At 41.5% G+C, this 24,837-nt stretch overlaps 1 protein-coding gene across 6 annotated transcripts in view; it reads left to right on the top strand.

Moving 5' to 3' along the window:
- CACNB4 (calcium voltage-gated channel auxiliary subunit beta 4) overlaps positions 1 to 24,837 on the top strand; it is an 85,322-nt gene that overhangs the window by 25,923 nt on the left and 34,562 nt on the right. For all 6 annotated transcript variants that reach the window (XR_014896811.1, XR_014896812.1, XM_085312964.1 and 3 more), the window contains exons 2-4: positions 18,896 to 19,015; positions 19,805 to 19,927; positions 23,734 to 23,864. Coding sequence is in view for 4 of the 6 variants with exons in the window: in XM_085312964.1 (XP_085169090.1) it covers positions 18,896 to 19,015; positions 19,805 to 19,927; positions 23,734 to 23,864 (374 nt within the window). In the remaining 2 variants the exon portion in view is untranslated. The remainder of the gene's footprint in view (positions 1 to 18,895; positions 19,016 to 19,804; positions 19,928 to 23,733; positions 23,865 to 24,837) is intronic.

Below are 24,837 nucleotides of genomic sequence, written 5' to 3'. Positions count from 1 at the left end.
TTGCATGTGAGCGTGGCAGGGGGAAACTCAGGGCTGAAGGAATGGCTCAGAAATGTTCTTTCTGGCTAAAACCTTTATGCTGTGTGTCTGAGGAAACGTTGTGGTAGACCACATATGGTAAACACAGATGCTTGTGTAGTTGGCAGATTGATTAAACCAAGTTCCCTTTCAGGGCAATATTTGTCTTCTTTTTCTGAAGACTTACGGAACATTCTTGACTTCTGGCGTGTTCTTTGGGACAAACACGGAGCATGTTTCCAGGCAGGCTCGTTTAGAATAGCAGGTGCATTTTTATTAGCTCAGGTATTATTAGCAAATGTCATAAAACGCAATAGCAGTAGCTCCCCCAGAGCCTTGGAAAGATCACTCAATACTTCCCAGAGCCAAAGTAATTAGAAGAAGTAAAGCATCATCTTTAAACTGTTGCAGCTTTAGCTTTTATATATAATATATATAATATATATATATATATATATATATATATATATATATATATATTCATTGGAAAAGCACCTTTATTTTCTCCTGGTTCTTCTGAACAGATTTCATGAAAAATAGGGACCCACTACAAAGCCTGAAGTAAAATCTAGAATAGAGGTGTTCAGCTGTTGATTCAGGCTCAGTTCTGACTATAAGGAATTGGAATAAAATGCAAATCAGAACATTGCCAGACAGATCTTTGCTCTTTTATAATTTGAATAAAAAAGTTGGAATTGGAAGATTTGTATATAGATCAAACTTTGTGGTTCAGATATGTTTAGTGAAAAACACTCAGAGCTTTTCACCATCTACCTAGCTTTGATCCTGAGCTTTCAGCTTGCTTGGAGAGTGCAGAAGGAGTACCTAYGGTGGGGTGTTGTGTGGAAAGATCATAAAGTAAAATTTCTGTTCTGATACCGCTTAATTCTACCGTCCTCCCAGAAAGAGGGGTGGAGTAGAAAAAAGAATAAGCAGATTTTCACGTTTGTCATCTTCTAGTTCTCTTGTGAACACTGTAGGCATATACATATCGGAGTGTGGCARCCTCCCACTGTGAACATTTCAGGCTAGAAATGCCCCAGTGAAACTCCTTGGTTTTTCTCGGTATTTGTAAGGATAGGGACTGCTCTGCAGCACAGTCCCAGGGGAGGTCACGAGCCGGCCTCAGCCTGGAGCGAGTGATTTAACTGCAGGCCAGCCGTCATGGTAGGAGACAGCTGCTCTCTCTTCTCAGGCTGCCTGATGGCTACGAGTGGCCTCCGGCGCTTAACGCTGCAGGTTTTTAAGGACACAGTAGTAACTACTAGCAAGTTAGTGCTAGGAGCGGGATTCAGCCACTTCCTTATGGAGGCGCTTACAGAGACTGAAAAGTTCCTTTGGCGTGAAAACTGTGAAAGGAACTTAATGTGCTGGGCTGAGCAAGAGGATTGGTGTAATCATGTACATGATCTCAGGAGCTAAAAACTGTTTTTGTGAAATGGAGTAGATAACTTTTGGTACCATCATCACTAAGTAACCTTTTAGAGCTTTTAGGGTATTTGATGCGGGTTTTGTGAGCATGCGTGTTACCAACAGAAGTGAGATACTGGAGTAGTTTTAATTATTCATATGAATGCATAAATGCATTTCTATGGTCAAGAGAAYACAAACACTGATAGACTAACTAGTGAAACATTTTGACCATCTTAATATTTTAAGAAAACTGCTTATGCTTTTTTGCCACTAAAAAAAAATCTAAGTCTAATTTTGACCAGTTAGCATTTGAGATTCTGACATACTGAAGATAGATAAAAAGTCATTTGAATTTATAGTTATTTATAATGATTAGAAATTAATTTTGTCAAAATATGAAAAGGAAGAACTTAGAATGACTAACATATCAAAAACCCACTAACTTGGATTTTCTTTTTAGTCTACATAACTCTTTAAACTAGAACTTTTCTGTGTTACACCTAGTGAATATATGTATCTGTAATACGTATGACATAAAATCTTGTACGTTACATGTTCATATAAGCATTACTGCAAAAATTGCAGTATTTTGGCAGTAAATGTATATGTTAATAATACTTCTTAAACTAGACTTCTTAGATGTAAAAATAGTCTATGCTGAACTGAAGGCTGCTTGAACAAGAAGATGCGGCTGCAAGATTTTAAAATCAGAGAAAAAAGAAGAAATTGTGGAAAGAAATGTTAGAACAATTGCCCTATTTTCTAATAATTAGTATTCACAAAGAAAAAACATGTTCTAACTACCTAGTAATTTCCAAATTGCTGAGACACCTAATGAGTTGTCTTAAATAAGATTACCAAACATATAGAAGGAACTAATTACTGAGCATTTAATTCTGAAATCTGAACTCAATGCAAAATGGTTATGCAGCTGGCTTTTGTGTGTGTGTATGTGTTGGTTATTCAGCAAGAAAAGGATATGGTTGGGAATTGAACCTTGTTCTGTTTGGACTTTCAATGGCACATTCACATTGTCTCTTAGACTTGCATTTGTGAAAAAGTCCTACTGAAATGCCATCGCACAGCGCTGCTGTGCCTGATTATTTAACATTAGAGCAGCTGTAACAGATTTTGTAATTCTAAAAAACAAAACAGGGGCCTTTATGTAATCTCTGCAACTCCTTCTACAAAATCCTTAGACATGGGAATAATCCCTTTGGATTAGCGTGAAGGGTTGCAGGGTCCAGAGCACTTGAGATTCAGTGATTTTTGTGCCAAGAGAACAAAAGTAAGAAAGACTAAGGTATGTTAAATCCACCCTTGCTGCTGTCCGATTCCAGATCTAGTTTGGGGGATTACGATGGCTTCCAGGGAATGCTGTAGGTGCAGAAGCCTCTGCCAGTTGCATCCTGCTGTCAGTGCTCCGCAGGAGGCAGCGTCCTGCGGCCAGCCTGCATCTCCTGCTTCGGGGCAGCCGATTCCCGCACCCTACGGGTAGAGCCTCTCTGCAGTATCTGCAGTATTTACTGGGAGAACCTGCCAGCGCAGAAAGATTTTCTTTCCTTTTTTTTTTTTTTCCCTTGGCCCTGAGCTTGGATTGCAGCACAGTAATAGTTTCATGCCAAATACATAAATACCCACTGGTTTGTGTTTGCCTCTTGATCACATCATCTGCCCAATGATTAAATTTAGCTGCCTGCTGTGAACACTAAAATCAGGTGAATACCGACCAGGGCCAACAGTAGTGGCCACCGTATTATTTTAAATGTTTCATGTAAGGTCCAAAAGTTCCAGTTTTCTGCTTTCCACTACAAATACATTAGTACCTATATTCTGTAATACCATCATTATGTGGTACTCATGTACCTGTGTGAGTTAAACCTACATTTTCAGGCAGTGTGGGCAGTACCGATACGATGACTACCGTACATATGGGCTGGTCTTGGGCAGAGGGACGGAGCAGCCCACAAGTGCTGTTGCGAGACATGGTTTGCATTGGGTTGCGGAGTTAACTGCRTCTGTAATGAACAGGTCTTCCTTGGAAAAAAGAAGCCTCGTTCCTTGGGTGCATGTAGCCTACGGCAGCGTATGGCCCTGCATCTAGCATCGTGCCTATTTGTTCTCCTTTTGCAGTGAACTGTTGAGGTTCTGGAAGCTTGTTAAGGAGATCTGCTGCCTTGTGTGAGATGCACGTTGACCTCAATTCTCGCTGGAAGCTGGAGAGGGCTGAGGACARCCAGTCCTCAAGCTCAGGCTCCAATTCTTTAGGAGGACATCTTGTGTAAAACGGAGACAAATAACAGACTAATGTGTGTTTCTTGCTGATGAAGTTGGTCTTGCTTCTCGTTATCTACTTAGGTTTTTAACAGCTGCAGAAATTATCTGCTTATTAAAGCTTTGTCTGAAGAGTGACTGTACAGATGGCGTTAGGGGATCCTGTGTTGGCTTTGCAGCGATTCGGGTGTTACAAATGTATGTGGTTACAGTTGTTCTCCAGCTGTTTAGCTTGAGTTTTAATGCTTGATACTAGAGCTGGGATTGGAAAGGGGCRCTGAATTCTTTCTTGTTCATGGGCCGTGGCCAATAATAAGTTAATCTTTGCTCTTTTCTCCTGTGCAACTCTTCACCAGATGCTTTTCAGAAAAGAGCRTCTGAGGAGCCCAAATAGGAACCATTTCCTCCTTTAAAGAACAGCTCAGGAATTTCTCAGGTCATTTAGCTTTCAGTCCCCTCCCCTCTGGAGGGGAATAACGATCTCTCTTAGGATTGTCTGCTTTATGCTAACAGACCTGGAATTTTCTGTATAGCTTCTTCCCATGAAGACTTTTTTCCCCCTCCAGAACAGTCCTTCCCTTAAGTATCAAAAGCCAACAAAAAATGTTAAACTTTATTGAAATGCTCTCTTGGCTGTCCYTGCATGATGCCAGTCTTGAAGCTTTGTGTGGAACAGGAGATCACTCCACAACTTTTCTTCTCTCTGTTCYGTGAAACACTTCTGAGGCTCCAAAAAACTGCTATTTGTAACAAAAGAGGTCTCTTACTTCCTACTTCTTCCCCTCAGGATCTCACACGATTTCTTTCATGTCTCYATCTGTAATACCATGGCTAGCAGACTTGGATTCTCCCCTAGTCTTTTTGTTCATTTAGTTTCTGTGTTTTTGACAGTATCTCTTGATTTTTCTTTTGACAGTTAAATAATGCTCCTTTTTTCATGAACTTGCTGGACTGCCATGGATGTGCTGCCAACCCACAAAGTACCACACTATTGCTCTTTTAATTCTCATTATTATTTTTAAAAACAAATGAGAAGGGATATTGTTAAGGATACTTGAGGATTTTTTATTCACATTTCTAAAACACAACAGTACCCTTTCTTGTTCTGGAATATTTCACTTTCTCAATTGCCCAACTTTTGCTCAGCTTTTTAAGATCAGAAAGGATGAATGTTCTTAGCTGAGGAATTGCTGGCAAGTAGAAGAAGCTGCCTTGTGTGTTGCATTCATTTGCATTCTGCAGATAGGAAGTACAAGGGAGAGCAGAATTTTTTTGTGTGTGTGTGTATGAATACAGATAAGAGCTAATAATTTAAGGCTACAGAGAATGTACTGCCATAAAAGTTTAAAGAAAATGGCTTGAGTCCTCTGATCAACTGTAGAAGTTGGTCTTCCATTCTTGATTAATAAAACTTTAGTGTGTAGAGAAATAAGATGCTGCCTTGTGCCCTAACTAAGGACAGAGCTTTAGGCTTTGGGATATTTGCTTATTTGTTTTTGAGCAGTGCTGAAGTCCTAAATCCCACTGAAGTCTGAGCAAGCTCCAGTTGTTTATTATTGAAGACAGGACTGTAAATGTTTTTTTATTTTTTAAAGTCAGTGAATGAATAAGGCAATGGCTGCAATGGAAAAGAAGTGATAAAGTGATTAAGAGTGAATCCTAATAATAATAAACAAGTCTTGAGTGGCTTAAACCTCTCAATATATGAGAAATAAAAAGAGTTACCTCTCTGACAGGGTCATATTGATTTTTTTTTTTTTTTTTTGGTCTGTGTATACTGTGCTGGTAGTATAAAACCATCTGTCATTATTTCTCTGTACATAACCCTCCAAGTTACTAAGTATTGTATAAAAGTAGTTTTAAGAGCTTAAGGCGCACGAGGCACCCCTCGCTCGGAGCAGGCTTTGGCCTCCTCTGGCCCCCAGCAGCGGGCTGGGCCTGGGGTGGCTGCCCCGAGAGCTGCGTGCACGTGCCCGGTAATGCCCGTGGGCCTCTGGAGAGGAGAGCGTGTTGCGAGCACGGTTCCTGGCAGAGCACAGTGATRGGGAGGTGCAGCTTTGCATGCTTGCTAGCACAAGCCTTTGCTTTGGAGGCAGCGTCTGGTGCAGAGCGCTCGTTGTTACAGGCATAAAAACAAGGGAAAGAGCAATGTGTTCCTGTACAAAACTAAAAACTAGCAACTGAGGCATGAGATGTTCTCTTGGATGCCACTTTTTAAAGGCTAGTGTTTCCACGGTAGGTTTGCATTCCTTCTTCTGCAGATAAGACTCTGGCCATTCGAGCAGTGGAGGTGGAAGGGCAAGACTTTAYGGCTGTGCTCCGGCTGAAGTTACTTGGACGGCAGTCCTGCGGCTYGCGCAGCCGTGGCGTGTGCCGGTGCAGCGCTGAGCGCCCAGGAGCGATGTATGTGTGGGCAGTTTAGCAGGCAGGAGACAAGCTGCAGCCTGGTGACGTTCTCCAGCTCTAGTTATAAAAATAGCAGCAACTGTCTCTTGTGGCCGGTGTAGATGGTATTATTGCTCTGTTAGCACAGGAAAACTGGTAATGTGATGATGTTTTGGGGTTACAAAGCAGTCACCAGATACTRGGCAAAGAAAGAGGTCAGAGAGAGAGAGCTGGGCAGGCAAGCTTTGATTAAAATTCTTTCCTCTGAGAATGCTGATTTATTAAAACTAAAGTTTTTGAGGGGAAAGGCTTGTTCTAAAACCCAAGGTTAAACGTTTTTAGGTAGCAAAATACTAGGCATTTTGGACGAAGTGTGATCTATTTATTTTTAATTCAAAATTACTTCTGAAAATAATATTGTATCATAGTCAAAGAAGTCAAACTTAGTAAATTTTGATACAAGATTATCAAAACTATATGATCCAGTTTTTGCAAACTAAAAGCTTATTTTAAAGTTTCAATCTGTGAATGATTTTGGTATCTCAACCTTCTGTTCTCATTTGGGAGGGTGAAATCTTGCAATTTCATCTACGCAACAGCAGGAATGGTTCTTGGCTGCTTTTGTACAAAATACTGGTGTTACAATACTCAAATTATTATCACAAAATATATTGAATGCAACTGGAATATAAATGTTAAGTTTAGAATAAACTTTTCCATCTTTTGCTGCTCAGACAAACTGAGCAGTTGCATCTGTGGTGGGTTAGAATATAGCTTGGCTTGAGAGCAAGGGTCACTCTGCACTTTTCTGTTTCTCCCGTACAGAGAAATGGCGTCTCAGGGAATGCAGTGCTTACAAGCAGGCCCTTCATGGCACCAGCGTCCCTGTGAGTCAGTAGCCGTGCTGCATCCCGGTGCCCTGACGGCCTGTGCTGGGRATCAGCAGTTCACGTGCCAGCCTCTGACCAGAGGTTCTGGCAGCTGGAGGCACTACCAGCTGCGCATGAACCCCGAAGTGCTGAAGTGCCCGGTTAGTCGTGAATGGCTCTATTCAGGGGGAAGAAACACGTTCTGATTCTTGCAAAGGGCAAGTCCACAAAAATCCAAGCCCCAGGATTATTTGTATTTAATTCAGTACCAAGTGGCTAGTGCTAGCCGGTCTTCTTGCCACTGTTCCATTTATTAGCCTAGAAACAAACTTTCAGTTTCTCCCTGTGAAGGTTTAGTCTTTCCTGGCAATACTGTAACAACAGCTCCCTTCGGAAATGCGGTACTTCACTGTTCCAGTGGAAATTGGAGGTGGGAGAGATCTGTACGGTGCAATGTCTAGCTGACATCTGAGTGTCCAGGGACATCTGAAGTGTCTTCTACTGTCCACGTCATTCAAGGTAGCACCCGGAGGTCTACTTTTGATGCTGTCATTCTTGGTTATGTGGTTAGTAAAAGCCAGTACCTGCAGGAAGCCRGAAGCACTGTGCTCTCTCTCTCCCCTCTGGTGTTCACAGGAGTTCAGTCCCAGTTGGAGTTGAGAGTCACAAGATCTGTGTGATGCAAATTTAACTTAGCAATAGGTTTTTCATTTTGCTACTTATTTTAACAGCAGATGATTCTGCTGGTTCCTGTCCCAGCCTGTGGCCACCTTGGGGGCACTGGAAGCCCCTCAGAAGAGAACAGTTAGGGTTGGGGAGAGAAATTACTAGTTTTGAAGGAGGAGGAAGGAGCAGGCCCAGCAGGAAACTGTTAGCTGTGTGTTTGCTTGCAGATACCTGCTCCAGCAATACCAGCTGCTGCTTGCTGCGTTAGGCACCCACTGGGAGGGAGCCTTGGCCTCTCCTTGGGTGAGCGGAAATGGGGCAGAGGAAAGAGGGAATGGGTGCTACAGGAGAAGAGATCTGCTAACCTTGAGGAAGGMTGGTGCTAGCTGCATCTTGGGCACCAGCTCAACAAAGTAGTCAGACGAAATGGCCAGCTTAATAGCAGTGCTGGCACAAAAYGCTCGTGAAGGAAAAGGCGGAAGTTAGGCTGGAAAGCTGCTGCTGAAATGTTGTGCAAGCCGTGGTGTAAGGGTGCGCGGTACTTCCTGCTGCGCAAACCTATTTTAGCTTTGCACAACTGGYGGAGGCAAAGTGCTTTTTGAGGAAAAGAAGAGAAATAAGAGCTAAAGTGATATGGAGATGCCTTAATCCCTTTTAGTATTACATGAAAAATAGAGGTTGACACCAGAAACATTAGGTRTGTGAATGAAACTTTCCTAAAGCAGAACTGACTTGTAGGTTGTAATTCACTCACACTGCAGTGATCACTCTACATGTTCTTCAGTCTCAAGAAAATTGTAAAGATTGTTTCTGGCTGTGCATGCATAACCTGTGTTCATATCAGTAATTCCAGCAAGTAACGGGGAAAGAACAATAGAGTTTTAAAATGCTGGTAACACAGAGGAGCTGCAGACTTGTTCGGCACACTGGTTCTCCTCCTGATTACAGTAATCATCTTAGGGATGCTTTGGAGAGTTTTCTGAAGATCATTTATCTTTAAGGAAAAAAGGTCTTTCTTGTATCTACAAAATTCCAGCACAAGGGCTATTTTGAGTCACAGAAATAATTTGAAATGGATTACTTCCCTGTTATCTGGGCTGGATGAAGAGGAGGAGGATTTTGGTAGAAAATGCCAATCTCTTTCTTTTTTTATGCACAGTTAATAAGCAAGTTGTGCATTCACTTCATTAAGCCAATGATCAAGCATTTCTGTATGAATCTGAAACATGAGCAAGTTTCATGAATGCTGTGCTGTATTTTAAGCAAGATGGGATCAAGATATAAACTGGGAAAATGGTATTTTAGCTACATTTGTTCCAATTTCTAGGATTAACCTAAGTAAAAGAGCCTTGGTGAACTAAAAGTTTAGGGAGAGGTGGGGGGAAAGTATCGCAAAGAAGAGAACTTTAGATAGCGTTTACTGTTGTGTCCATTGAGTTTCCAAATCAACTCAAGATAAGAGCAAATGGGCTTTAGAGTCCATTGAGATGGCCAAAAAAARTGGAGAAGCTGACCACAAATGGCAAGGGAAAAGACTTTGGCAGTTCCTGAATAATCTGCTGCTATTAAAAACTTTAAATAGCAAGAGGATGGTGTTGCAGGGTTAGAAGACAAATATATTATAATCAGCCTCTATTTTATTTTTATATTACTCTCTCTCCTTAGACTCCACTCTGTACTTAAAATCAAGATTAACTGAGTCTCTATTTTGGGGAATTTAGCAAACTAGAAAAGATGGGTACAATTTAGAGAACTGCAAAGCAAGGAAGGTAAGATTCCCAGTTGTGCTGGCTAGCATGGGAGGAGAAATGAAGTGAAAGGAAAGATTACGTGGGACGATAATATGCAAGTATCTGGATACTTTTAGGCGACTSTATCTGTGTTGTACAGTCCCTTGAAGCAGTGCAGGACTGAAAAATAAGTGTGTGGGTTTACATATACCTCCTCCCTTCTGGCTCTGTCACCCATTCCCATCTTTATTTGCTTGTTCTCTCTGCCAGTTGTATCGTGGCTGGTTTTAGATGGAGAGACTGGAGACATGGGGACTCTCTTTTCCTAAGCGCTMTAAAGATCCCAGCATAGCCCAGGAGATGCTGCAGTTCAAGCCAAGGGTCGCTCTTACCAGGGAGTAATGCAGTCCAGCCCCCACCAAAAACTTTGCAAACCTTGCTAAATCTCTGTCGGTCATTCCGACTTAACAGTGCTGTGCAGCGTGCTGGAGTGCAGCCAGCAGATTGGGGAAGGTGATCATTCCTGTTTATTCAGCACTTGGTGGGCTGCTTGAAGAATGCTGCATCCAGTTGTGGGCCCCTGCTACAACGAAGACCTGGATAAACCAGAGTGAGTTCAGCCACCAAGATGGTCGGGTCGGGGACTGGAGCACATGGCCCATAGGGAGAGGGGCGGAGGGAGCTGGGCTTGCTCAGCCTGGAGAAGAGGCAGCTTTGGGGACCCCATGGCAGCCGGCCTGGACTTGCAGGGAGCCTGCTGAGAAGATCCAGCCAGGCTCAGCCCAGTAGCGCGCCGTAGGAGGACGAGGGACAACGGGCCTAAAGTTGAAACAGGAGATTCCCATGGGGTGTAAGGAACAAATTTTACTGTGAGGATGGTCAAGTGGCTGTGCGACCTCTGTCCCCAGAGGTTTCCTCCAACCTACCTGGATGAAGGGCCCAACCCAGGGCCTGCTCTGAGCAGGGRCTCAGACCGGCCACCTCCACAGTCCCTCCCAGCCTGAACGGTACAGCGTCAGCATAACACAACAGAGCAGCATGTAACAAATTACAACATACGACGAGTTTCCGTATCTATATATCCATCTATGTAATTTTTACTTGCATTAGCAGTTAAATAAATTACAGACTACTTGTGCAGTAATGCTCTTGTACAGTAGCCGTCAGTGGGGGATTCRCTGCCTGTCCCAAGCTCGCAGAGGTGGGATCATGGTAGTGCAGGCTGAGCGTGGAAGAGGGCGTGGAGGGGAAAGTCAGAATGCCCTTAAGGGGTAGTGGCCATTTTTGACATTTTTTCTAACACAAAACATCTAAATARTGATAATGAACAATGTTGTTTTGTGCAGTATTTTTCTCCTCAATCTCAGTTGTGCTATGTTTGCATAGCATGGGTATCTAGTAGAAATTTTTCAATTGAGGTCCCAACAACCTTAAAAACATACAGAATGCTTCTGGTTCAAATAAATGAATCCAAATAATTGTTCAGTGTGCTGTGTAACCCATGTATTTGCGGTCAAGGCAGGACCTTTATGGTCTTTGGGGCCTAGCGTGCTGTGCCTTGCAGGAGATGAAACTCTGTCTTGAGAAGCCAAAAGTCCATAGAGAAGATTGAAAATACAAAGCGAAATTCCTGCTGCAGGCAGGAGCTGAGAGGAAGAACAGGAAGAGCAGCAGGCAGGGATGAGGACAGAGTGGGACAAGGCTGATTCCCACCCTACCCCCCCACCTCTGAAAATGTTGCATGCTGTTCCTGGCTCTGATATTATTCAGACTCCTGCAGACCATTCAAAATAATTAGCTGCCTGGAGGTGTGCTGCCCGTCCTGACACTTTGGCATTTTAAAGCATTGTGGATTTTCAAACTGAATTCCCTGTTATTGTGAAGACTCAGGGTCTCAGCTGCAAATAATGTGCACGTATGAACAGAGATACTTGGGCTTTCCTCTTCAGTGGCATGTATGCTTTATTAAGCAGAGTGATTGCCATGTGTGCTTGATGTCTGCTTATTCCTGGATAGAGAGGTGCGCTCAAAATGCCCTTAGCTATCGCATCCGCAGGGTCGGATGCCTGCGATCCAACAGTGCTGCCCTCGTCTTGCTTAATGCATAAGGCAGAAGCTTTCTCTCTGATGGAGRTTTGGTTTACAAAGTGCTTTCTGTGTTGTGACAGACTCTGCAGAACCCTAAATCTTTTCAAAAGAGAATGCACATCATCTGCCTTACTGGAGCTCCTAATGGATTGATACTCGGTCGCCCAAGCTGTATGACACGGTACTGCGAGTTATGGCTGGATGGAGAGCGATTCAGATCGGTGTATTTATGGCAGCTGGAAAAGATTTATTTGCGACCTCAGTGAGGTTGCAAATAAAAACTTTATTTTTTCCCTTCTGAAACCATAACAGCTGGAGGCTGATGCTTTATTCCGCTCTTTCCTTTAGCAAGCAGAAAGACTGGCCTTCCTGGCTATCGTTCGGCGTGCGCAGGGAGAGCGTGCAGCAGAGCTTCAACCCCCTGGCCAGACCGAGGCGTAGCAACACCGTGGTCACTAGCAACACTCCTGTTGCCTTTCCTGGCCATCCAGCCAAATTAGCACATATCTTTCAGCAGCCTCAAGTGTAAAACCACATCAGGGAGCAAGAGAGAATGATGATGTACTATTATTTTATAGTTGCTGAATGAATAGACTCAGTGTTCTTTCTGCTTTAGCTGAAATACTTTTTTCTCTGCCATTATTGTGATTGCCTGAAACCTCAGTGTTTTTTTTATCAGTGCTGCAATATACTGATTGATGAGAGAAATAAATTGAATAGTTTATTGAATTTGGATAGTTTATTGAATTGACATAAGTAAATTGAAAGAATTTCATTTGAAACAAATTGAATATTTATAAATTGATAAAGAAATTGAAAGAAAAAATGAATTCACAGCAATGCAAGGTAAAGTGGCTGTGGAATATGAAAAAAAAGTCTTTTATTGCTTTGAAAAATATAATTATCTAGCAAAGTTTTCATTCAAATTGTCAAATCCAGTGTGCACTTGAACTCATGGCATATATTCCCACTTCACAAGGTTGCTGTATCTCCCAGACAGTTAGGAAGTTGAGGTTATATAACAGTTAGCATGATAACTGGTCTTTGAATAGTATGTGCCAAACTACATAGATTTTGCACCAAGATTAGATTAATTTTGCACCCTAGAAGCCCTCTAGTCCCTGTAGGGACAGTGGCCATTTGTGCACTCTGTTTTGCACTTTGGAAGGTGAGTGTGCCTGCCATGCTTGCATGCTGTGCCTACACACATGTGGTTTATCTTTAGGAGAGGTAATTTAGGACCTTACCATGTGAAATTGTGGACTTATGTGATGTGCCTCAAATTATATCAACAAATTATACCAGCTTGCTGGTATAAGCTATATGAAAATAAAGAAAGTAGGAGGAGTTTTTGATAAAGTCTTGATGTACAGAAAAATGTCTTGTCTCTCCTTTCTGCTCCTCTCACTTMCCTGTAGACTACTAACATAGTTTTCTTTTTGTTTTATGGTAAGGAAGTCAGTTATGCTTTCTCAGCTGTGAACAGTCCATGGACATTTCTTAATATTTAGTATGATCATGTCTATTGCAATTTCTACAAATATGAGCTATCAGCCCAGAACTTCATTGTACTTGGTGCTGTACAGGCTTGAGTATTCATGTTGCACAAGATAAATATGTCAATGTTCTTCAATCAGAAATTTTAAACAAAAGCAATAAAAATACAAGGTTATGATTTTTCTTGTGCAGTGATCAAAAAATATTCAAAAGCTGAACTTCAGAGGCTAGTAAGGATTATYGTGATTTTTATGGGGCATTTTTTTTTGTTATGGGGCACTGTGGTTCCAAGAAGTCTCAAGAAGGACTTTGAGTCCCATTTTTAAGTAGAGGTCACTACTGCCAGGAGTCCAGCATGACTGCAGATTCAGCTGGACTGCTGAATGTAGGATGCACAAGTCAAGAGTGACATTAACAGAAACATAAGAGGGGACCGTGAAATCGGTGGGGTCACTCGCAGGGGTAGATCTGCATACACACATAGATATGGTTTGACCTTGCTTAGTGTGGGCTGTGACAGAGTCAGGAAAAGTAAAAAGTAAACCTTAATCTTGGTCTTCTGTGCTGAACATACGGGGACGCTCACGCTCCTTGACCCATGCTTGTGGTGTCTTAAAGGCTGCCATTTTTGTTGCTTGCCTTGGATTGCCGTCTGTTCCCTTCCCGCAGGGTTGTGCTAAAGCATGCCTCGAGTTCAGCGTGGTGCTGCCGCTGTACATCGCGTGCGTCGCGTTCCTGGGGCTGTATCTTTCAGATAAGCCACTTGCTTTTTGTCACGCCTTGCAAGAGAAGGGATCATGCAGATGCAGTTGTACCAATCCATATAATTTGGCCTACAAGCAGTGATTAGTGCTGAAGAACAGCCCGGGGTAGCCTTGCAGTATCAGCTGCTTTGGTTGAGACTGCTTTGTTCTGACAGCACGAAATAGGTCAGCACTCAAACATGTACCCCTAAAAGCCAGTGCTGGAAACTCTGCATCCAGCRTGGGTATCTATTTCTGTGAAACTACCTCATGGAGCTACACTAAATCAGATCCAGAGGTTCTGGAAAAAATATATTTTTAGGTATGAGCCTGTACACTTTTTCTTTTTTGCACTATTTCACCATGCATGGATGATTTCTGCAGTCAGCCTTTGTGTTTGATGTTGGTATCTGTCTTCTCTGTGATAAGTTCTGCATTTTGTTCTCATACACCTTCCAGTACATAGAAAATTAAAAGGAAGAATACGTAGTGGAGGAGCACGTGGGTGATGAACAGCGTCTGTTACTCTTGGTGGCAGCAGAGCTGGTTCTGTCTCAGGCTTCAAGCATGCCGGGTTGTGGGGTGTTCTGTTGCTACATATTATGCTGGGTAGGACTCTAACGTCTTGGAAAGAAGCCAATTCCTACTGCCATATACTACGTGTATTTATTAGTATGCTTTTTGATTTATTATTTAGAGACTGGTTCTTTCCTTCTGCTGCAGTTGAACCTTTGTTGTCTATAAAATAATAAAAGTGATGATCAGCAGCTACATTTTGTGTTTCCGAAGTCTTCARTGGGTATTAAATGATGGCATCGTTTTGTTTCCCATTTGGTCTGTCTTTGCAGCTCCTGGTCYGTTCTTCTTTCTGCTTTAACTGCTTGGAACAGTCGAGGAATGTTTGACCATACAAATTCTACCTCCCTTTGCTGGGCTTCCCCTKTAGTTGCTGAATGGAGATTTAAGTTGCCAGAGTAGGGCAGGCTTGGAGTCTCCTCTTAGCCATTTAACCTAGGTGCAGCGAGTCGATGCCCTTTGCACCTTGATAAGGGAAGAAATGCTGCTATGTCTCTGTTAGTGCTTTTTTAGCTGAAGGTTAAATCTTGACACCAAGATGAGGGGGAGAGAAATACCTGGGCAGTCACTGAGCAGCTGGGGAGGAGGTGTCTTAAATGCACTGGTATAACTAATGCCCTGGTCTGTGCTAGGTCCCRAAGAAAGCAGGAAGAGGAGCAGCGTGTCCAGCTTCCAGACCTGGAAAGAGCCTACACTGCTGCCAGCAGCTTATGCTCGTTTTCAGCCTGTTGGTGTTARATTTGTCCCAGCTCAGGACCACAGTGCTTGCGTGTCTGCCGAGCTGGCTGCCCGAGAGGCCCGCTGCGTGGCAGGCACCTGTCCTGCCGCCCTCGCTGCGTGCAGTGGCCGGCGGCCTTCCGAAGAAATTTTTCTGGTCTAGTAAAATCGTAGCTGAACCTKAGTTTGTTAGGCAAATTCTGCTCCTGACATAGTGGAAATCCGCCCTTGCTGGTGACAGTAACATGCATGTGGCCAAATTATGAGTACCTAGCATGAAGAGAGCATATGCTTATCGGTGATTTATTACCAGAAGGTGCTAATGGATACGTATTCACATCAATATGTACGAGTATGTTAGTTTACGTGGAGGGCAGGAATATTGATTTTTATGATAGGTTACATAGAGTATATGTCCTCTTGCTGCAGGACATAAACCAGTTTAAGCAAAAAAATACACATTTGAAGAGTGGTGGCTTGGCTGTTTTGGGAGAGTGGAGTGGAACGACAGCTATTGCAGATGCCTCTGGCTCAGGTAACACTGGCGTTAGGCTCTTGATGCTCCAGGGTGCATCCTCAAACCGTTCCTATCTCAACAGTAAGGGGAAATATGATAAAACAACCAAGGACTAAAATACATCTTAAAAAAATGGTTATAAGTGGAGCAGAGGTTCCCTAGCTTTGGCTATTTTCTATGCTTTGTTTCTCCTCAGTGCAGTCAAGACTAAGCACTATCGGTGGCTGCCTTACAGCCTGTTCCAAAGCTCCCTCTCTTACCCTGCTGTGAGGTGGTCATCTTTTTTCTATCARTTTCTTCAACTGTAATAGCAACAAAACAGATTAGTTTTTTTGTACTCGCAGCTACCTAAGAATGTTCCTGTTATTTGCATCCTGCAAAGGGCATCTCTGAGAGCAGTTGCGGAGCTTGGACAAAACGCTGCGGACCTCCTTGCCAGGGCCAGCGATGGAAGAGCCAGTCACGTCCATGCTTGACTTTGCAGCACAACACAGAACTGATCCAATCTCGAGGGGGAAGAGTGGAGAAAAGCCATTTATGCCTAGGTTCCTACAACCCCACAGTGTGCCTGCGAGGTCAGAGCACTCCCARAGTTTGTAGGAACTGAACTACTAAGCCTATTTAAATTGCTTTTGAATTAYTAGAGAAATGATAATGTACTTGCATCAGCATGAAACACTACATAAGTAATACAAGGTCTGAAAGATCTGAAACTGCAGGTGCAAAGGTGAAATGTTGCTAAATGTGTTCTTCATGTTTTTGGCTCTGCATTTTGGCCTCAAACTCACCATTACCAACTTTCCCTGATTTTATTGCAAGACAAATGATTATTTAGGTTTTTTTTTTCTTTTAGCACTGTCTGCTATAATCACTAATGATGGAATTATCTTGGCTATCATTTCTCTGAAGGAAGCAGCTAGGCTGCCTTATTGAGGGAGGGTGCTGTAAAATGAGAGATGTAAAAGCTCAAAAAGGCAGCAATTAAAAGACTCAGATCATATTATTTTAATCCTGTAATTTCTAATCCAGTCTTACAATTTGCCATGCCATATAATAATTTTCTGGCTTTCCACTGGAACTCGTTTGGACATAACTGTATGTCGTAAATGATGTTAAATTATTATTTACAGGAACAGTGAAGTAGTTACATGTAAAAACAGAATCACATGAGACTTCAGTTATCTGCAACTGCAGCCATGCAGGGATGGGTGTTGAGCATGTCGATTGCTCGGGCAGCAACGTACTTGAACAAATATTGCTATACTCAGAGGTGGTTTTTCTGTGAGAGGTGCTGTTGATGTTTTCTGGTTTTCTTTGCCTTAACTTGTCTAAGCTCTTGAGTGAATACGATACCACAGTTAAATACACGCACACAAGAAAAACCTTAAGTATTTTCCTCATAAATAGGATAGTGTTTGGTGGGAGATTCTGTATGTTGGCGGGGAGTATGGGGTGGGGTTGTTTGTTTGTTTGTTTTCCACTAAAGCRATACATTTTTTTTAAGTTTTCTGAAAGTACATGCTTCTGAATTGGCCGAGTCAAGAGTCTTTCATAATTTTGTATTGCCTGTTTTCTTAATTTCTGGGGAGTTTAATTTAGATCTCCTAAAAATTGTGATAAGGCAAAACTATAGCCCATTTTACAAAAAACAATTTATGCTTTTTGTGTAAGATGTTGTAGTTTAGAAAGAATACAGATTTTTTTTCAGTTTGTTGCTGGAAATGTGTTGACTTAGAAGTTATCTGTTGCACTGGTTCTGTAGCACAATGCAAAATACATATTTTTCAGTGTATTACTCTTTTCTCTTACTTAAAAATAATGTTTCTTATAACTAGTCATGAGTTACAACATGTTCCTCCTACAAAATACAGCGCTGGGGCAGTGCTTCTGCAACTGCATCATCTGGGCTCTTTTGAAGTTCTCTACTTTTTTATGATTCGTGTCTTTATGTAGTTGTTTTTCTTATGATATGTGCAAGATAGGTAAAAAGGTAGTGAGACTGTTATGCAAACTGTCTACAGCTCTACACACTAACCTTGATATACCGACTTGTACAGCAGCTAGTGCTGGCACAGCTAGCTGCTGCGGTGGAGGCTGGGGGGAGCGTGTGCTTGCTGCACGTTGCCTGCCCCGTGGCGCTGGAGCCCAGGCACAGCCCCAGGCTGGAGCCCAAACCCCTGCGTTGCTCGCAGCAGGCGCATGCCCCAAATGCTGGACTGAACGGAAGATTTGGCATTGCTGTCGTCTGCCGGAAGCAACGACCATTGCTCACCAGAAGGATATATTCATCATATCAGTAGAGGTTTTGTTTGCTTGAGAAATGGCCCAGTAATGGGCAGATATTCCCTGTTTAAAATTTACCTGAGCAGCAAGTTAGACCTAGACTTCAGGTTTCAGAGATCTTTTGCTTTCTCCTGTAGTGCAAATCTACTTCCCCTTTTATACGAGTGCTCTCTTAAGGGAGCTCGCTGGGGTCGGGGTTCAAGTCCTCGTTGTGCTAGGCTTCTGGAACTGGGGTTTACTTGCATGTCTGGAGGGAGGTTTTTCAACTGGGATTTCAGATTTGTAACAACTGAACATTCCCTGTCCTTACCTTGTCTGTCTTGTAAGATTAAACCGCGCTCTCAGTTGGCCCCAGACAGCCGTAAAGATCAACCGTGCAGTACAGGCAAATCAGGTGCTTTATAAAAGGAGGAGAGGAGCCACTGCAAACCTCAGGTGTTGCCAGGCATCCTCACTAGGGTCCCAGACAAGAAATCAAACTGTGGCAATATCTAATTTCCTCCCTTATAAGCCATTACATTTTGCTTCTGCTTGTATGTGCTGTTTTATTTCATATCATATGGCTTTTGTGTTGCCCTGTTGAGTAGCTTTTAATAATGTGACTTTTGCTGCGCTTTTTTTCCTTTATAGCACAGAATTTGTGTGAGTGGCACCTCACAGTATGGAGGGAAGTACTTGCACAATTGTACTATATTTACAGGGAGGAATGATTTGAGCCAAGCTATATAATATCCTAATTGAATTTGATGTGACCTGGCCTTTGACAAAGAGGTGATCTTGGATCTAAGGTTGTCAGAGAGGATTTAAATATTGTAAAAGATTGCTGTACTGTGCCTGCAGCTGAGTTTTATATGCCCATGCCAGTAAGAATATGAAAAGATTCTTTGAAAGTGGAGAGATACGGTTTTCTTGGGATTTTATCTTTGGCTAAATGCATTTAATCTGTAAAGCCAGATTATTTCTCTGCTAAATACTGCAGAATTTTCTGCTTAAATGCAGGAGATAAAACCTACTCAATAAAATTAGGAAACAGATATTTTAAAGATATTTAATGAATCTGATAGGAGTGTGTTCTGTTTATTTATTTATTTATTTTTAGTGATGTGAATTTATTTTCAGGGCTCAGCAGATTCGTACACAAGCAGACCCTCGGACTCTGATGTCTCTTTGGAAGAAGACAGGGAAGCAATCCGCCAAGAAAGAGAACAACAAGCAGCTATACAGCTTGAAAGGGCGAAGGTACGTTCTTCTTTTAAGCTTTAGTAATAACAAAGTTACGTGGCATTTGTCATTTGCATAGTGTTAAAATTCACACTGCTGATTTATAATGATGATGCTATCTCTTGAAATAGTTTGGGAATCAGGTGAAGTTTTCTGCAAAAAAGGTGTTTGAGGTTAGTGCAGATATTCCCAGAGAAGAGATACTACTTGAAACACAGCCAAATTCTGTTACTGAAGCTCTGATGAAACTAGTAGGAACTATTACATAAAYGACAGCAGAACTGTTGTCTTGCAGGGGATAGGGAGTAAAAAATAAGATTCCTCCTACGGTAGTATTACTAGACTGTTCTGAATCTGGATTCCATCAAAGTGCTTACTCTAGTAATGGGCAGTGAAGGGACTGAGTGGTGTATATAGTCCTGTAGTGTGCTAACATGACCTATCTCATGTTCTGATACCYCCTGGTGAAGGATATGGCCCAGTGGTTGTTGCTTTGTTTTTGTTTCAGCAGGATGTTGGAGTCTGCTTAGCCTCCTGATGAAATGGGTTGCAGATTTCCAGTATTATTTCCATAGTGTTGGGCATACAGATACTGATGCAAACCACTGCCTTCATGGTTTAAGTTTAGATCTTCTGTAGTAAGCTGAATTCTCTTGGCTTGTATAAAATCATTTTATCTGAATTGGTGTATTTGGCAAGTATCCTCTACTAGATTTTGAGTAATTTGGTACARCCTATTAATTCTTGATTCTACAAAGTGCATCATTACTTTTATGCTATGTTTCTGATGTCTGTTTCTATTTATAGTCCAAACCAGTAGCATTTGCTGTTAAGACTAATGTGAGTTACTGCGGAGCACTGGATGAAGATGTTCCTGTCCCAAGCACTGCTATCTCTTTTGATGCCAAGGACTTTCTACACATTAAAGAGGTGAAAACAGAAAGTAGTTTTTCCCTTTTCCCTTGCCAAGAGCTACAATTTGAGCAGTCAAGTCTGAGCTATACCAGATAAAAAGAGCTGAGTGGAGGCAGCAGAGCACAGCACATCTGCCTGATYAATGATGCTTTGGTGGTACCTCATCCTTTTTAGAGTTCTAGCACCCTAGACCTTTTATCTTTGCTATTGAATATTACCAATTTGTTGTTGGATTTTTGTACTGCAGGAAGGAGATTCCATCTTGCTAGATTTAAAATCCCCTTCAACATGGTAGGTACAGATTCTTTTAATCAAAACAAGTTTGTGATGAGTCTGAGACTAGGTAAGAAGAAGAGAATGACCAGAAAGTGATGTAGCACCAGTTTATACCAGGTCTTCATAAAGCACYGGATAGCCCTCTAAGAGAGGAAATGAGACTGAGAAAAATACAATAAGAAGATAAAATATTGAAGAGGTCCTAGGACAAAAAGATACAAAATTAAGGACGAAGGAATAAGTGAGCCATGAGTACGAGGATAGGGCTTTGATAGAGGAAAACTCATTTTGTTGCATGTTGAGCATATTTTCTCCAATTCTTTGTAATCTATCTAAAGTGAGCTCTTCAAATTTACATAATCCCCTGTTGTTTTATAGATTTGTATATAGGCTTGCAGCTYGCAAGAAAAACGTTTTTTCATCTCAGCATTCTGTGCGTAGATTTTAGGGTGTTCAATACTAATTCGTCTGTTTCTTTGAACTCTTTTCCACCATTGCTTCAAAGCACCAATCTCTGTGAGACTGAACATATTCAAGATGAAATCACCTGCCTCTTTATCACTAGAGGCAGAGATTGGTGGTAGAGCAGRAGGTTTTGCTTTAAATTCTTTCTCCCTGAGAAGGACATAGGAGAGGCAGTTGATTCCCTCATTCAGTTTTCTCTTTTTACTGGAAACAGATGGCAGTTTTTCATATTTGTATGGAACAATGCTTACACCCCTGCTGAGGAAGTGGAGCACTATGAAATTGGAATCTGTCTGTCATTGCRTGTAGAATTGGTTTTCTCCTCCCTTAGTTCCCCAAGAACATGTTCRGTTCTTTCCAGCACCACAACTGAGCTGTACTCAGTGTACCCCACCTTCCAAACCTGCTGCCCATCAGGAAAATGTCCTTTGCTAGCACTCGAAGTTGAATGCAGACAGCAGCTGTACACATCACTGTAGAGATCACTTTCTCAGCTACCTTCCCCAGCATTTTCCCTTTTGTACCAGCAATGCCCCATACCTGCCATACAGTCTAGTTTATATGTAGCCTTGTTTAAGTGTTCAGGTAGCTCAGTGCATCAGCGYTATAACAAATATTTGCTCTTAGCTTTCCCAGGAGGCAGCTACCTTTATTGTAAGGCTAGTGATTGAACTTAATGTACTAACCTCCTTTTATGCTGACCTGTATACTTTTCAAGGTAAGTCCTGAGTCCGTTAGTGTTCTGCGTTTTCCTTCRTAGTCTAAGTGGCCAGGGCCATATCCCTGCCAAAATGCAGGACCCCCACACAGGCACTTCCAGTTCCTGTCCCACAGCTGCCTAGTCCCAGCCGTCTGACTTGCGGRTATTAATATGTGCTGAGGATTTAGTGTAGTATCACTGATACCATTGAAACCTTCAGTTGCATGAAGCTGTGGCTGTGCCTCAGTATGATTTCAGGAATGGTTCCCTACGTTGGAGTCTGTATCTGCACGGGAAAAGGCTTTGCAGAGTTTGTTTTTCAGTGATCTGTCAGGCTTCTATGGACTAGAGCAAACATGATTCCAGATTCTAGAATAGCACTAAACTAGGTAGAAGTAAGGTCACCCTGCTGACAAGATGAAACATCAGCAGTAACTGATGAGTTTCTATATTCAGAATGTGTCCTGTATGTCTCATCTGTCTCCTACGAGGCCATGCATATTGCACTTACTTAAAAGATGAAGTGGCAAGAATTACTGACAATGCGCAAGAAATCATAGGCATGGCAACCAATAGGGCTGAACTGTAGTCCTCCCACACGCAGGATGCAAAGGATAGCGTATGGGAGGTGATGACCTAATGAAAATATTCCTGTTTTCCCTTGCTGCATCTCTGTCATTTCTGTTGTTCAGAKAGTCTCAGCATAACCCTGATTCTGATCTCGTGTATAGAAGTGTAAATCAGATGTTTGTTACCTGCTAATAGAAGGAGAATGTGTGTGTTCAAGCCCTGCATTCAAAACCAAAATAAAATTGGTAATTCTGATATGACTCAGTTTTTACACTGATTTAAATTCACTGATTTCACTCATTTATAACAGCAGAATGCTAGATCCTGCAAAGTGATGAAGTATGTGAAGTATTTAAAGAATGTGAATAGTTCTGATTAATAGGTTGCAAAAGCAGTATGTTTAATATTAAGCTTTCCATACTGACATTCTCTGAATCAGGATCATAATAGTATGAAGAGCATATTTAAAAAGCTGAAATGATTAAAATAATGATGCTTTTGCATAAATAACTATATATGGAGATTGGATTTTGAAGAAGGAGGTTTACATTTCATTTAAATCTATACATAAATATGTCTGTGTATGTATATATGTGCTAATAGGTAAGCTAATATATTTCTCAAAGGTGTTGAGGCTCTCTATGTTTTAAAGACTTCAGTTAGTCACTTTTTTACCTTTGACAACTRGGCCGTGGTACTTAGGTGTTTTAGCAGGAATTTAGGTGCTTAAAAATACAGAACCAGTAGGACAATCATTTTTAAGAGGAGGCTTCTGTATATTTTTCTAACTCATAGTGCAGATAACTTKTTTCCTCAGAGCATGAAAACAGAATTGACACACGTTGGTCTTAATTACTTGAAGGTCTGTTGTGAAAAATGGTGTTTCTTCTGACCACTGAGATATCAAAGGAAGCATAGCAGAGTATAAGGTTTTCAAAATTTATTCTTCAAAAGCTCTGCCAGCAGCCAGGTGCAACAAATCCTTTGCCAGTGTGATATCACTCCTCATCTCTCCATCGTTAAAGTTAGGATAGATTTTCAATAATGCAGAAAAAAAGCTTAYATTACTAAAGGTAAATAAAAATAAAATTTTATACTTTCAGATAGGTATTAATTTTTCTGCCTCAAGGCAAATCTTTCTTCAACTGTCATAAGTTAAACAGGTAGCATACAAGTAGTTAGGCTGCCTCAGGGCAGTAGCAGTAGAAATAAACTCATCTGTACAGAGGTGGCACAACCCTTCAGATAGAATTCTAGAATTGTGTTAAGTAGTTAGCGGTTTAATTTATTGCTGGAGCTGTAAGCTTCCTATGTTGTCTTGGGTGGGTTGRTCTTTCTGAATTTCAGTTTCTAAAGTGATGTTTATAGAACTTTTCCAGCACACAAGGTTTCTGAAAAATGATAACATGTTAATAATGGCCATATAACTACCTGGAGCAAAGGAAGGAGAAGTGGTGGCAACTTTTAGGGCAGGCCATTAAAGTTTGCAATAAACCAATAATGGGTTTTGATGGTGATCTGAAGGTGTTTTSTCTTTGCTTGATGGTTTTATGCGGCCTCCGTGGGTTAGCTTGGTCAGCAGAAGTTGGCCAGGCCAACTGTTCTCTGGTGTAAAGGAGACATCAACCTTTCTAATGCTGGCTGGCACCTTTAACGTCATTTAAATCTGCACAAATTGTCCAGTTCTCAGACTTCAGTGTGAGTTTAGTTTCATGAACTAGGGTGGAGTTAAAAATTGTGTGTAACAAAATAAGGGGATTTAGGACATGGAACATTTTGAGCTGAAGCCAGTAACCTTTCTGTGTTACAGAAATACAATAATGACTGGTGGATAGGAAGACTGGTTAAAGAGGGCTGTGAGATTGGCTTTATTCCAAGCCCRCTTAGATTGGAGAATATCCGCATTCAACAGGAGCAGAAGAGAGGACGTTTCCATGGAGGGTAAGAATGCTGTAACCTTTTAAAATAACTTAAAATCATTTCTGATGCTGGACAATATTTTCAAAGGTCACTTGATTCTTTTTTATTGCATTGTATTTGGATGAGTGTTTAATTTGGGATTCCAAATGGAAAAACATATTTGCAGAGCATAGACACACCAAATGGCCATGAGTAACAAGAAAAAAATGTCTGTTGGCTTTAGGAAAGATGAATTACACAGTGGAAGTAGTAACAACAGAAGTTTCTGACAGTCTACAGAATTTAAGTCCCTGCAAGGTTTAGTCAGCTTGGCACTCAAAAGCAGCCACATTTTTTTTCCTGATTCTTGTATTCTTAAGGTTGTGGAGTTTTTTTCCATTTTGGCCAAAACCAAACCTTTTGAATTTTGTAGAGGTAAGCTTAGTGGTTCARCTTCTCTTCCTGTTCATCTCCCAACTTGTCTTTTTTTGTACATCCCCACTGCTAGATCTGGAAATTGCAAATCCCTTGATAAATATAAACTTAGGCACTAATCTAGAAAGCAAAATGGTAATTTCTCCTAATCTCAATTTGGACTTTGAAGTGTCTCTTCCATAGGCTGAGTACACACAATGTGTTTTACTACTAGTATATTATTCCCACTAATTGAAAATGAAATTTAATTTAAGGAGAACAAAATCTTTAGTTACTGTAGAGTTAAAGAAAGGTGAGCCAATTGACTCTTGCCCTGATAGATAGCAATAAGAGGAGCATAATTTAGCCTATGCAGTACTGCCAGGGAGTTGGCTTACTAATATACTTAATCAAGGTCAGGAATCATTTTAAGGATAAGCATCTGGGGAAATGTTTTTAGAATGATTGAATAGCATTAACTCTSTGCTTTATCTAAATTGTTTTTACAATTTTTGAAATGGCTTCAGAGGAAGCCAGTGTATCTCAGTGTATGGAAAGAGGGGCATCTAATTCAGAGATGTACACGAGAGAGAATTTATGA

Source organism: Rhea americana, unplaced genomic scaffold, assembly GCF_003343005.1.
Source record: "Rhea americana isolate MKP2758 unplaced genomic scaffold, rheAme1 scaffold_372, whole genome shotgun sequence".
In the NCBI taxonomy this organism is placed as follows: domain Eukaryota; kingdom Metazoa; phylum Chordata; class Aves; order Rheiformes; family Rheidae; genus Rhea; species Rhea americana.
Note: the sequence above shows the minus strand (reverse complement) of the source record. Positions and strands in the feature narration are given on the sequence as shown.